This window comes from Mandrillus leucophaeus, unplaced genomic scaffold (assembly GCF_000951045.1).
Source record: "Mandrillus leucophaeus isolate KB7577 unplaced genomic scaffold, Mleu.le_1.0 Scaffold763, whole genome shotgun sequence".
NCBI lineage: Eukaryota > Metazoa > Chordata > Mammalia > Primates > Cercopithecidae > Mandrillus > Mandrillus leucophaeus.
The window spans coordinates 1,684,186-1,696,558 of record NW_012108286.1 but is presented as its reverse complement, the minus strand read 5'-3'; the positions used below and the strand labels follow the sequence as shown (position 1 = coordinate 1,696,558).

General features: G+C 34.3%; 1 protein-coding gene across 2 annotated transcripts in view; it reads right to left on the bottom strand.

The window, feature by feature from the left end:
- CPS1 (carbamoyl-phosphate synthase 1, mitochondrial) overlaps positions 1-12,373 on the bottom strand; it is a 196,055-nt gene that overhangs the window by 101,256 nt on the left and 82,426 nt on the right. For both annotated transcript variants that reach the window (XM_011966550.1, XM_011966549.1), the window contains exon 3: positions 605-714. In XM_011966550.1, the coding sequence (XP_011821940.1) occupies positions 605-714 (110 nt within the window). The remainder of the gene's footprint in view (positions 1-604; positions 715-12,373) is intronic.

Below are 12,373 nucleotides of genomic sequence, written 5' to 3'. Positions count from 1 at the left end.
ACATGTTAGCAGGTCTTAAATACTAAGGCAGGTCATAGTTGATAATTACTGAAAATATTAGATCTACACAGCTGCTCTCTCATTGATTAAAGATAATAAATGTATCTGTTATTTCAACTTTCTTACTAGAGTGCAAAATTACATAAAATACCCAAGGACTTTCTTATCTCCTTATAGTATTTCATATTAGATGTGCAAAATTGATTCTTTCCTAATGAAATGACACTAGAATGTACTATCCATTCTTTTCCTTGCTCCAATTTTCACCTTAATTAGACCCATACCTCCCCTTAGATAAACCATTTGGTAATCTCACATAACCTGTGTCCTCACAATCTAAGTTTCTAGAATTCATTTTGTTCTCTTTATCCAGGGGACCACCAGCATGCCCATGTTGTCTTTCATTTACAGTAGCAGGACGTTCAGGTTTAACTTTCTTTCAAGGACGGCTGCAGTAGGCTATGCACAAGGCACGGTGCAACTTCAGGACAATATGAAGTCTAATTATGATGCAGTGATTTCAACTTGCCACCACGAGTGAGATCATCCGGTTATTTCTCTACATAGAGGAAGAATAAAGCCTTGGAAAAGAAGCATTACTCACCCTCCCAGGCCAGTATTAAAAACCACTTCACCAGCAACAGAGGATGGATGGCCAAAGGAGTAACCTTTCATCTTAGTTCCATCTTCCAGGACAATGTGTGCTGTCTGTGCCTGAAGAAACAGTTGCATGAATCTTAGCAGAATACACAATACAAAACACACAAAAATATTCCAAAGGTAAAATACACAGATATATTCAATAAAGGCATAGTATATTTAATGAAACCACAATGCCCAGATTTCCAGTTGCTTTCCTATTGCTTGTCACTTTTCTTCGGATATATGGCTCCTGTAACTGGCAGATGTTTTGTTTTGTTTTCTTGGAAGAGGAACTGAAGCATGCAGATACATTGTCTATTCTAAGTTTACTTGTAGCGTTGTTGACAAGCCAGAAATACTTCACTTTAGCTGAAATGTTATATGTCTATCTTTTCCCCTTTATCATTCTCTAGCTTTGCTCAAGAACAGCTTTAAGGAAAGTTCATGAGTTTGCAAAAACATTGTGAATTGTACCATACAGCTCATCATCACTCTGAGATTTAGAGCCAGAAGGAATCTTCAAGATTATCTATCAAATTGTGTTCTGCAGAGCTCTTGTGTTTGATGGAGTTGTCCTAAGGGTTGCCCTCTCCAGGCCAGAATTATGTTCATGAAGAAACTGAAACTTTATCACTCTCTTAATACTGACACAAAATCAAGCACTGTGGAACATTCTAGAAGTATATTGTATTTTGCTTTTTATTAGAGTTAATTATATCCATGTCTACTTCCTTCTCTATACTATGGCGTTCAGAATTGGATAACTTTGCCATAATAATCTTTGAGCCAGGGTCTACCAAATTCTTAGCTAAGAAGAGGAACAACTGGAAAAACATCTAAGAAGCAGACATCATTTACTCGTTATAAATACCCTAAATTCTGTTGTTGAAGCCATTTAAATCTAACTCTCAATTTCCATAAAATTCAGGGGAGAAAGAAATGTTTTCAACTACACCTTGGGAGACAAAATATAGACTCCCTAAGAAACTCTATAGGACAAGCTAATTAGAATGTGATTTTTAAAAATTAAACTATAAAGAAAAACATATCTGAAATAATTGAGGAAATTAGAATCATAAATTGATATTTGATTATATGAAGTATAATTTTTTAAGATTGATCTTAGGATTGTAGTTATATTTTTAGTCATTGCCTTTAAAAGATATACACTATAATATTCAAGGATAAAATAGTATGATATCTGAGATTTGCTTCAAAGTAATCAGCAGTCAAGGGGATGGACAGGGACATAGAGAAAAGAAGTCTGGCCATGAGTCGAATTTCCTGAAGTAAGGAAGATCATTGGGCTATTCTTTCTGGAAGGTTTAAGTGTAATCATCGAAGACAAAAAAAAAAAAAATACGAATTCTTCATTTTACTTCCCTTACAGTTTTAGGACTGAGGCCAAAGTGCCTAATCCTTTTAAATCTTGCCACCCCACCTCCACTCCCATTACACATACACATACACATACATACAAACACACACACACACACACACACAAACTTTAGTAGGCAGCAGGAACTCCATAAATGATTTCTAGACCTTTGTTTCTATGCTCCTTTTGCTTTATAACATGCACTAAACTTTTGAAATGTTAAAATGAAGAAAGCCCGTTATTTTTCTATAATAATTCTCTGTAGAAATAAGATGCCTCTTTTAGATCCGAAGCACCCGAGTCTCTTGTTATTAGAATGATTGTGTTCTGCAATGTAAAATAATGTCTTGATTACCTTTAAACCAATATACTATGTTCCAATATCTTGTTTATGTGTGAGTGTGTATACATATTAACTTACATTTACACACAAAACTATGTTAATGTTTTCCATTAAAATTGATGGGATATGTTTAAGATGTTCCTCTCAACAGATAATTTTACTAGTTTCTTTTTAAAATCAGAGGTACAATATGTGAATTTCAAGTTTGTATTTCTGAGAAAGATTGAACAATGTACTGTACTGCACATTTTATGTGTGTTTGTATATGTGTGAGTGAGCATATACGTGTGTTCCTGGGCAACATTAACCAAAAATATCTTGTCCTTTACTTGACTTATCAAATTATCTTTGAGTTAAAGTTTTATCTGTCTCCTTCGACCCAGTGTTTGAAATCTCAAGCTTGACACTTTAAATAGTTGGAGTTTGTCTTTATTAAATTTAAAAATATTTTAGAATTACTCAACACAAAGGAAACCACAATTATTTATTTATTTACTATGAGTGATGACCAGACTTCTACAGAAGAGATGATCTTATACAGAAGTCTGAATTCTGCTTCTGCACCCAGGAAAGCAACTTACATGTCACTTCTGATAACATGCTATTCTGATTCTAAATTTTGTTTTAATTTGCCAATTTTTGTCTAATTATAATTCAAGACAGAAGTTGAAGATTTTAGAAAGTAAGAGTGATAGTATTCGGTGTATTTCCAAAGATTATTATAAGCTATTCAAATATCTCTGCTAATGGGTCTGAGTAGAAGTGTGTTTGTTAGGAAAACTCCCCAGGTAACTCTGATGTGTTTTATTAGGTGAAACCTTTGGTCTAAGTAATAAAATTTACCATCGAAATATATTTTCTACTGGAAATACTGTTTTTTAGTTCTTGAGGAAATCATGTGTAAACCTACATGCTTTTACAAAACGAAAAGAAAAAGAAAAAAATTTTAGATAAGATGTAACTTTGATAGAACCTAAAACAACTGTATTTAGTTGGCAAAATTTGGGCGTAAATTGTAAATTTCACTTGTTTTCTGTGTATCAGTTTATCTATGCTACTCTGAACCATGCTTGCTTAAGATATTACCTTGGTTTATATTTTTATTTTGCTTGTCTCTATTCTCATCTGAGAATTTCAAATTATCCGATATCTGGGTTAGACACTTTCTAATCATTTTAAAGAAAGGTAAAAAATAACATAAGAAAATCAACACTTGTGAGCCTATTCCTATAATTCTGTTTGGGATTTTTCTCACTCCCTTCATGAAACTAGTTTTCTATTTTACTTTCCGTCTCTATATTTGAAGAGACATTTGCTATTGCCTGAAATAGTCCCTGAGATTGTGTTCAATATGTCTTTTTGTTGCTTTAATTATATTTTTGGTTCTTTGGGCAGTTTTTATAGATCTTCCAATCCTCTTTCCTACTACACATTATATTGTAACAAGGCCTCTGTTTATTGCTAAAGTACTCTTTATATTCCTCTTAACTACACTGGCCCCTGATGAATTTAAAATGATGAGTGCCAGTTGACTTATCTATGAATTGATGGACGAACTCTGAACAAAGAGCTATTATTTGGAATCCTTTCTTCTAAATAACAGTTCCCCAAATGCTATTTCATTCCAAGGAGTATAAAAGAAATCACCTTGTTACCATCATAAGATATTTTAGTATTCTCAGTCCTAGTTGACAGAGGTCTGCAGGCGAGGAATTAGATTATAACATTAAATTATAATTTAAGTGCCTACTGCCAGAGCACTTCACACTTTGAAAAGGGGAAATACAAAGGAAATCTTAATGAAAAGAAGTGTATATTCTTGTAGAATGTCAGGAAAAGTAACCAAAGGATTATATAAATGTGAGTTCTATAAAATAAAGGACCTTATCATGACATGATCCCTATGTGTTTAATAAAAATGTATATGCCAATAAGAGCATTTAGACATTCAAGTCTCAGACAGTGAACTCCTACCAAGTGTCAGGCACCTTGCTAGGCTCTGTAGATAAATGGATGAATGTCTCCAGTCTTCTCGTTTAGTAAAAGGCTAGATAAGGAAATGGATTACAAAACAGAGAAAACTTCAGTAAGGATATCACTGAGGCATCACTAAAACACATGGAAATGCAAAGATAAATATTTTTCCTTTGAGAGATTAAGTTTTAACACAAGAATTTGCCCTTTCTTTTCCACTGATGTTTTAAGCAATAAAAATAAAAATTTCAATACAAAAGCTTGCCAAATTTTGAATTTAAAATCCAAAATTTAAAGATTCCTTCCTCTTGGCTTAGATGTCATTTTCTCGGAGAGGTCTACCTTGACGCCCTCATTTAAAATTACAATATGTTCCTCAGCCCTCTTTCTCCTTGGTCTGCTCTTTCTTCATAGCACTCATTACCTTTTAACATACCATCTAGTGATTTATTTATTATCTATTTCATCACATTAGAAAGTGAACCTCATGTGGGCAGAGTATTGGGTCTGCTTCATTCACTATTGCACCCCCAGCCTGTATCGGTGGCTAGCACAGAGTAGACAAGTAACTAAGCTTTGTTCACACTTTAGTGAAATTATTTTAGTCAGATAATCTACTATTTAGCAGAATATTTCTAAATGATTAAATAATGACTTTGATAAGAGAGGAAAAGTTATAATAGAAAAAATATACAAGCATATGCTCTCCTACCCACACCCATCGTCCTGATTATTTCTTTCAATGCTGAAAATATTAAACACTTATTTTTTCATCTTACACTGCATAGAATTTTTTATTTTAACCATGTTTCAAACTCTTAATTCAATTTTCTTATTATTGGTGGGATTGTTATCTAAAATGTAGATATCTAATGCAATGTTTTTTCTAGCAGTGGTTAGTCTTACAAATATTTTAAAACCTGAAACATTAAGTTTCTTGGAGTCTCAATCTCTCTCTGTCATATTTTCCCAGTATATCTTGGAGTTACAACTGTCAAGTCACACCTGGTCCTACAGGCTAGTTACTTAAATAATACTCCAATTAAAAATAGTTCTACCTCATCACATAGTATCTAATAATGATAATGGCTATAACTAATAAATAGTCACCTATTTGCTTTTAGAATTAACTTCACACTATACGAAATTGCATGACCACCCAAGACAAAAATCCCATCATCACCTACTATTGCCTCCTAATTGTTCTGGCTGCCTCCAATCTCTCCCTGCTTCTATCCATCCTATGAAGTATAGTCAAGGTTTACTTAAACATTAATTGGATGACACTAATCCCCAAATTCCTCAATTCACATTCAAAGTCCTTTCATCTGGCCCGCTCTCTATATGGAATACCTTAGACTCCCCACCTCTCTTTGTCAGTCCTTTGTGCATAAATGTCTTCCTTGTTGCCTTTTTATATCCTGGCAATGCTTCCTAGTACCCATGGTATGTACTGAGTCAGAATTAATCACCGATTTTCTTGTGCTTCCACTGACTGCGTTTGGTGTATACTGTTGTGTGTTACCTTTTAATTGCTAAAGGTATTTTTCTACCATACTAGATTCTAACTTCTCAGTGTTGCATCTAGAAAGCACAATGCCTAATTCCATGTTGTATCCCCACTGAAATACCCCACTGTTGTCTACACAGTAATATTCTCACTACACAGTTGGTGAATGCATAGAAACGTACTTCATTATGTGACATTAGCATGTGACAGTGCTGACACTATGGTGTTTTCAAAATAATTCTTTGATGCTCACTGACTTCTGGTTATTTTACCAATTTTCATCTTCTCCTCTTGAAAGCAAAGACAAATATTTCACACAGGTATAGTTCATGCTAAAAGATAGAAGATGAAAGGAAGGAATGAGTTAAGGCTGGGTGGCAATTACTGCCCAAATGGTACCCTTAGGCTTTCATCTACCAGTCAGGTGTCATATAAGTAATGTCTTCAGAAGAAGACCCTAAAAGGTGATTTCTAAATGTCATTCTTTAGGTTTCCTCATGAATTGTTTCTATCATTAATATTAATTATCTATGTTACGTAGAAATCTAATCTTCCATCACTAGGGAAAAGAATAAAGCTGCATTAAGTATATATAACCCAAGCATTCTCTTTTTCTTCCTTTACTTTTCATCTAAAATGCTTGCCAAATTTTACTGTATGTCAGCAATAAATTTGTTTTAATTCACTGATGTGGTTTCATGCTGACAACATTACATTTCTATACCAAGTCCCCAACTATGTTATAACTAATAATTATCCCATTTTCTCCTTCTATTAAAAATACCAAAGCTATTATATTTTTATTGTTTTTGTTGTTGAGGTCTATGTATAATCCTGGTACATCTTTGGCATTCAATAAATGTAGGTATAATTAATTTTGGAAATAGTAACTAAAGATAATGTATACTTTAAGCTTTCTCTAGTGTGAGTTCAAATGTTAAAATGCCTCCCTTAATAAAAACTGTAATACTGATATTTGGATAAAGTAAAGCATTAACATTTCTTAAGCATGTCTGGTAGAAGTAGATTGTCCTGTCACTATGCTATTTCTACCTTCTGCCATTATTTTACTGATAACCTATTAAGACATAAACTGGGTTGCATAAATACTTATCTATGTTTATTAAAGTCTATATGCAGTTGTACAAATAAGTTGAGAATTTGGATTTGAATAATAAATTTATACTGTTCTGGGAAATGTATCTTACTTCAAATAGAATTATGAAGCTATGTTGAAAAAGTAGGGTTTGGAAGCATGTTGTGTCACCAAGAACTCCATCCTGATCAATTCCCTATGACATCCTTAATAATAGTTAACATGAATGTACTGAATACTATCTTTAAAGCCATTAGTGGGTTTTCTTATCTAATCTTCACACACACACACAAAAGATGTAGGTAACATTGAAATCTCCATTTTACACGAGCTAACTGAGCCTCAGAGAAGTAAAGATCATTCTACTAGCAATTGGAGGAGCAGCAGTTTCTGAATCCAGTCTGACTTATAACCTCTTTTTCTTTTTCTAAGCTTACTTTTATTTCTGCTTTCCAATTTCTTAAGTGAGGATAAAAAGAAATTTAAGCGGCCTGACGCGGTGACTCACGCCAGTAATCCCAACACTTTGGGAGTCTGAGACGGGTGGATCACGAGGTCAGGAGATGGAGACCATCCTGGCTAACACGGTGAAACCCCGTCTCTACTAAAAAATCTAAAAAATTAGCCGGGCGTGGTGGTGGGCACCTGTAGTCCCAGCTACTCGGGAGGCTGAGGCAGGAGAATGGTGTGAACCTGGGAGGCGGAGCTTGCAGTGAGCCGAGATCCCGCCACTGCACTCCAGCCTGGGTGATAGAGTGAGACTCTGTCTCAAAAAGAAAAAAGAAGAAAAGAAATTTAAGCATGAACTCTATTTAAATTTATTATAAGAGCCTTAATTCAAAATTGCCATGGATAAGCCACAGCAGGCCCAGGTCAACCAAGAACTACCTATCTATAAATCTGTAAATTGTCAGAGTGAAATGTCAAGTCATTAATTATTTGAGTCATTAAAGTCTGATGAGAACCAGCAGGTTTTGAGAACAATTTGCACTGATCCTAGGCCCTTGAGTTCTCAAGCTTTGAAGATTGTTAGAACCCTAGATGCTGTGATGAATAAGGAGATCTACCTTTCCGTCCCCTCTCCCTTTTCCCCAGTGCTAGAGGATTCAATTTCTAGATAACATAGATAATTATTCATATTAATAATGGAAAGACTTGCTACCTTGCTGTGAGGAGTGAGGTCAGCAAACCATCTCCTGCTGTCAAATTGTTCAGGGTCTGTCTCAGCTGTAGAGGGCTGCATTGCCCCATGACCTTCCTGGAATACCCCATGGCCAGTGACTGAGTCAGGCCCGGATATAAAGGCTCAGGTCCCGTCCAGGGAAGTCTGGTGGGCAACAGCTTCCTATCCAGTTGGCCATGGCTTTATCAAAACTGCATTACAGTTTAGTTCTCTGTCCAGTTCTACTTTCTGAAGCTTCACAGAGGCTGATCCCTAATAGACAGCATGCTCCCCAAACATCATCTCAGCATTTGTTTACAGAGAACCTAACTCATGCTAGGTACTTAAACCAAATGATCAAAGTCTTTATGCCAAAGTTAATGTTACTTCCAAGTTACCTGATGTTCAAGAGTGGAGGCCACATGTGAACATTCACTTAATTTGAACAACTAAGCACAAGTTTAGCATGCAACTGCCTAAAATAAAATTCATACAGAGAGAAAGAGAGATTTTTCTGTGCTTTCTAAAAATCTTACGTTTTTATGAGATTTTGTTTGAATCTCATAAAACACACAAATATGTTTAAATTTTTGAACCAATATGTTTAAATTGTGGCTACAATTAATAACATTATCTCCACCTTTTTGGAATTATGTTTGTATGTTTTTCTTCTCCCACCCATGTAGTTATATTCATAAAACATGTAAACATACCCCAAAGAAATAGGCCAGGGATTGTAGCTAATATGGATATCAAGAAAAATGCCTTAAGGCTAGTTTCCACTAACAGTCTGGCACTTTTTAGTCTGGAGCCTACAGGTATTGTGAATCTGCGAGTCAATCAGGTTATAAAATAAGTAGTGAAAAATTGTGTTCTCTTGTTACTTCATATGCATTTAAAAATTAAAGATTAAATTACTAGTCTCTACAGCCTAGTAATACTAAATGTTTCTTTTGTCTGCAAATTTATTGGAGGAAGATTCGTAACACTGTAGATTTTTTCACACACAATATTTAGGACTAAAACTGAATTTTCCTGTGTATATGTAATTGCTCCATGTTTAATCTTACTGTATAATTGTATTTAGTACTCCTATTTCTAAATTAAACTGAATTACAAAAATAACTATATGATCTCCATTCTTATATTACTTTTATTTTTTATTTCTTTATTTATTTATTGAGATGAAATCTCTCTGTCGCCCAAGCTGGAGTGCAGTGGCACAATCTTGGCTCACTGCAACCTCTGCCTCCTAGGTTCAAGCAATTCTCCTGTTTCAGCCACCCCAGTAGCTGAGATTACAGGTACTTGTGCCACCACACCCAGCTAATTTTGTATTTGTAGTAGAGGTGGGGTCTCACCATGTTGGCTGTGCTGGTCTTAAACACCTGACCTCAAGAGATCCGCCTGCTTTGGCTTCCCAAAGTGCTGGAATTACAGGTGTGAGCCACCACGCCCGCTCCCCATTCTTAAATTACTTTTACAATGAGCATTCTAAACTAAATTTAATGCTGCAATTCTTAATATTTGTAAAGTCTGAGGATTCTTTCACAAGTTATAAGTCATTTTTAATGAAAATACATTTTTGTGAGGGGGGGTTACATATAAGTAGAAATTCCAATAAACTCTCAATGGCTATTTGTTTGTTTGTCTGCTGTGGATGTTGGTATTATTGTTTCACCATTGTCATACAATATTTCAATTGTCTAATGATATTACCAAAGAGAATACTTCAAGATCTGAAATTTCTCTAAACATCTCATCTCTTTTAGGGGTTTTAAATTTTCCTCACAATTAAAATTCACTGTAAGCCTATATTTATGGGTCTGTTTTCCTTTCTTAGTAAGATGATTGATTAACTTTATGGGACCACAAAGAAGTGACTCCAATTTCTCACTTTAATACTCTCAGTTTGAGATTCAGTTTAAAAGGGTAGATGTTTCAAAGTCTTTTCCAGAATAGGAATAATGCAACAGCTATTAATGAGAGTCACACAGCTACATTCCCCTTGAAAAGGGTTTGAATATGTGTCCCTGGTGCTATGCTAAACTGATTTAGAGGGCTTAGTCTTAGGAAGTAACAGCCAAAACTCAAACATAATTTATAATTTAATCTATAAAAGTTTTTGAAGCAGCCTAGTGTTTATCATTATTGTTAGGTTTTCCTTTGCATTCAGTATTATGCTATTAAAAATCATCTACTCATTGTTCATGTATTGTTTCCAACTCATCAGCATTCTGAACTAACTCTAAGGATATCGATCCTTTACTTCGAACCAGTTTTCTTTGGGTCTTTTATATCAAGACGGAAAACAAGTCAAAATGAGACTTTTCTTGCAGCCTAAAATTGCGTTAGGTTTTTGTATATGTGGAACTTACAGGACTATAAGAGAAAGAAACACATTGAAACTGAAAAACAGCATGTTATGTTACAAACACATGACAATATTTAGGTTGAAGTGGAAGAAATATGTCAACTATAAACAGCATTGCCCTAAAATGTCCTATTTGTAGAATTGTTGACAGCCATATAAAGCAAGAATCCTTACTTATTCTTTGATTTAAACAACCTATTCTCAAAAAAAGAAAAGGAAAGGAAAAATTAAATTTGTGTTGTATTGCGATAACGTTCAGTATGTAAATGAGCTCGTGAGTAAGCAATAAAATAACAGCAGAAGAAATGACTTAGAACATTCTGAAGCCAGGTTAAACAACAACTATGGCATCAGATATATAAGTACAATAACAAAACTTCAAATTAAAAAGACCCATCTGTTGTTTGAAGCCTAATTAAAATTCTAACCAGATTTGCTAATGTTTATTTTGTTTTATGTACAAAAACAGGCAACCATGTGTCCTTGTTTTAACTGCAGCACCTACATGTCTGTAAAATAGGAAGAACAGAAATGTTTCTTCTCCTGGATAAGAGACTCCACCACTAAAATGTTCTGGAGGTAAAGCCTTAAGCTAATTCAGCAACATATTTCATAAAAGGTTGGGGAAAAAAAAAAAACAAAAAAAAACACCATTATAAAGTCAATAATCCCCTTAAGCTAGTAGTAAAAATGAAAATAATTTACTCTGGGATTGCTGTATTGCTGTTGAATCATTTCTCTACGTAAATTATTTGCACATCAGCAAAAGTAGAGGCCCCACATGTTTTTTTTTTCCATTTTCACCAAGGCCTAAAGCTATATAACATACTTGCCTTCTGGCTTACCTGATGTTTCTTAGCTATTAGTACGCCTCAGTACTCATCCTCTTAAAAAATAAATCTGAACTAAGCGCTGGAAAGTAGAAAGCCTAAAGCCAGAATTTATTTCGGGTAATTATTGTGTAGATAATATGGTAAAAAGTTACAATCAAGTAAATGAAATCTTATTTTTTTATTGTTGGAGTTATACTATTAAGATACGGATATTTGAAATTTAGAATTTCAGCACAATTTGTCTTTGAAATATTTCATGAGACTTCTCTGCAGTTACAAGGCCCAACACTTCAAAATTTTGAAGCACTGTAACAGCAGTAATCAATTAGGTCTTACCACATTCTAAGTTAATAATCTTACAAACATTCTAAGTTAGTATTAAGTCATCAGTCTTTGGTTAAACATAAGCCAACATTAGGGGGACAAAATCACAAGGTTAATTTACTTGAGTATTTTATGTTTGAACATTAATAAACAAAAGATTTAGATTCATGAACCATTTTATTCTAATAAGATTTCTCATTGTAAATGAAATATAGCACTTATAAAAACTTCATTACAAAGTATGTTCATAAAGTGTAGGATTATTAATATGCCTTACTGAGCATCTGCTATGTGGCAAGTTGTTCAGAATCCTGGAGGAACCTACATATCATAAGCTAATTTTTACTCTATGGTGATAAATTAAAATGGTCTTATATTTCATTCTGCATTATAGAAGAAACTTAGAAAAATTCTTTAGTAATGTAGCAACCCTACTGATTCATTTACGAGAACTTCAAATTAGTCAATTACCTCCCTGTGAAATTTAACAGATCAATGTATAGCATTTAACAAGTTGAAAGAAATAAAAAGAAAACAGAGTAGCCTTGAAAATATTTTTATAAGTTAAACTCATTTAGATCACATGAAGAAAATCAAATGGAAGCTAAAGATCCCTAGGGCTGAGGAGCCTAATGCAAACTTTGACCTTGGCCCGTGCAGCTTTCTTCGGGCCTCCGTTCATTGCAAATGCCCCAGGAACTACGAGTCACATCAAGGGCAGTCAGTATAGCATACCA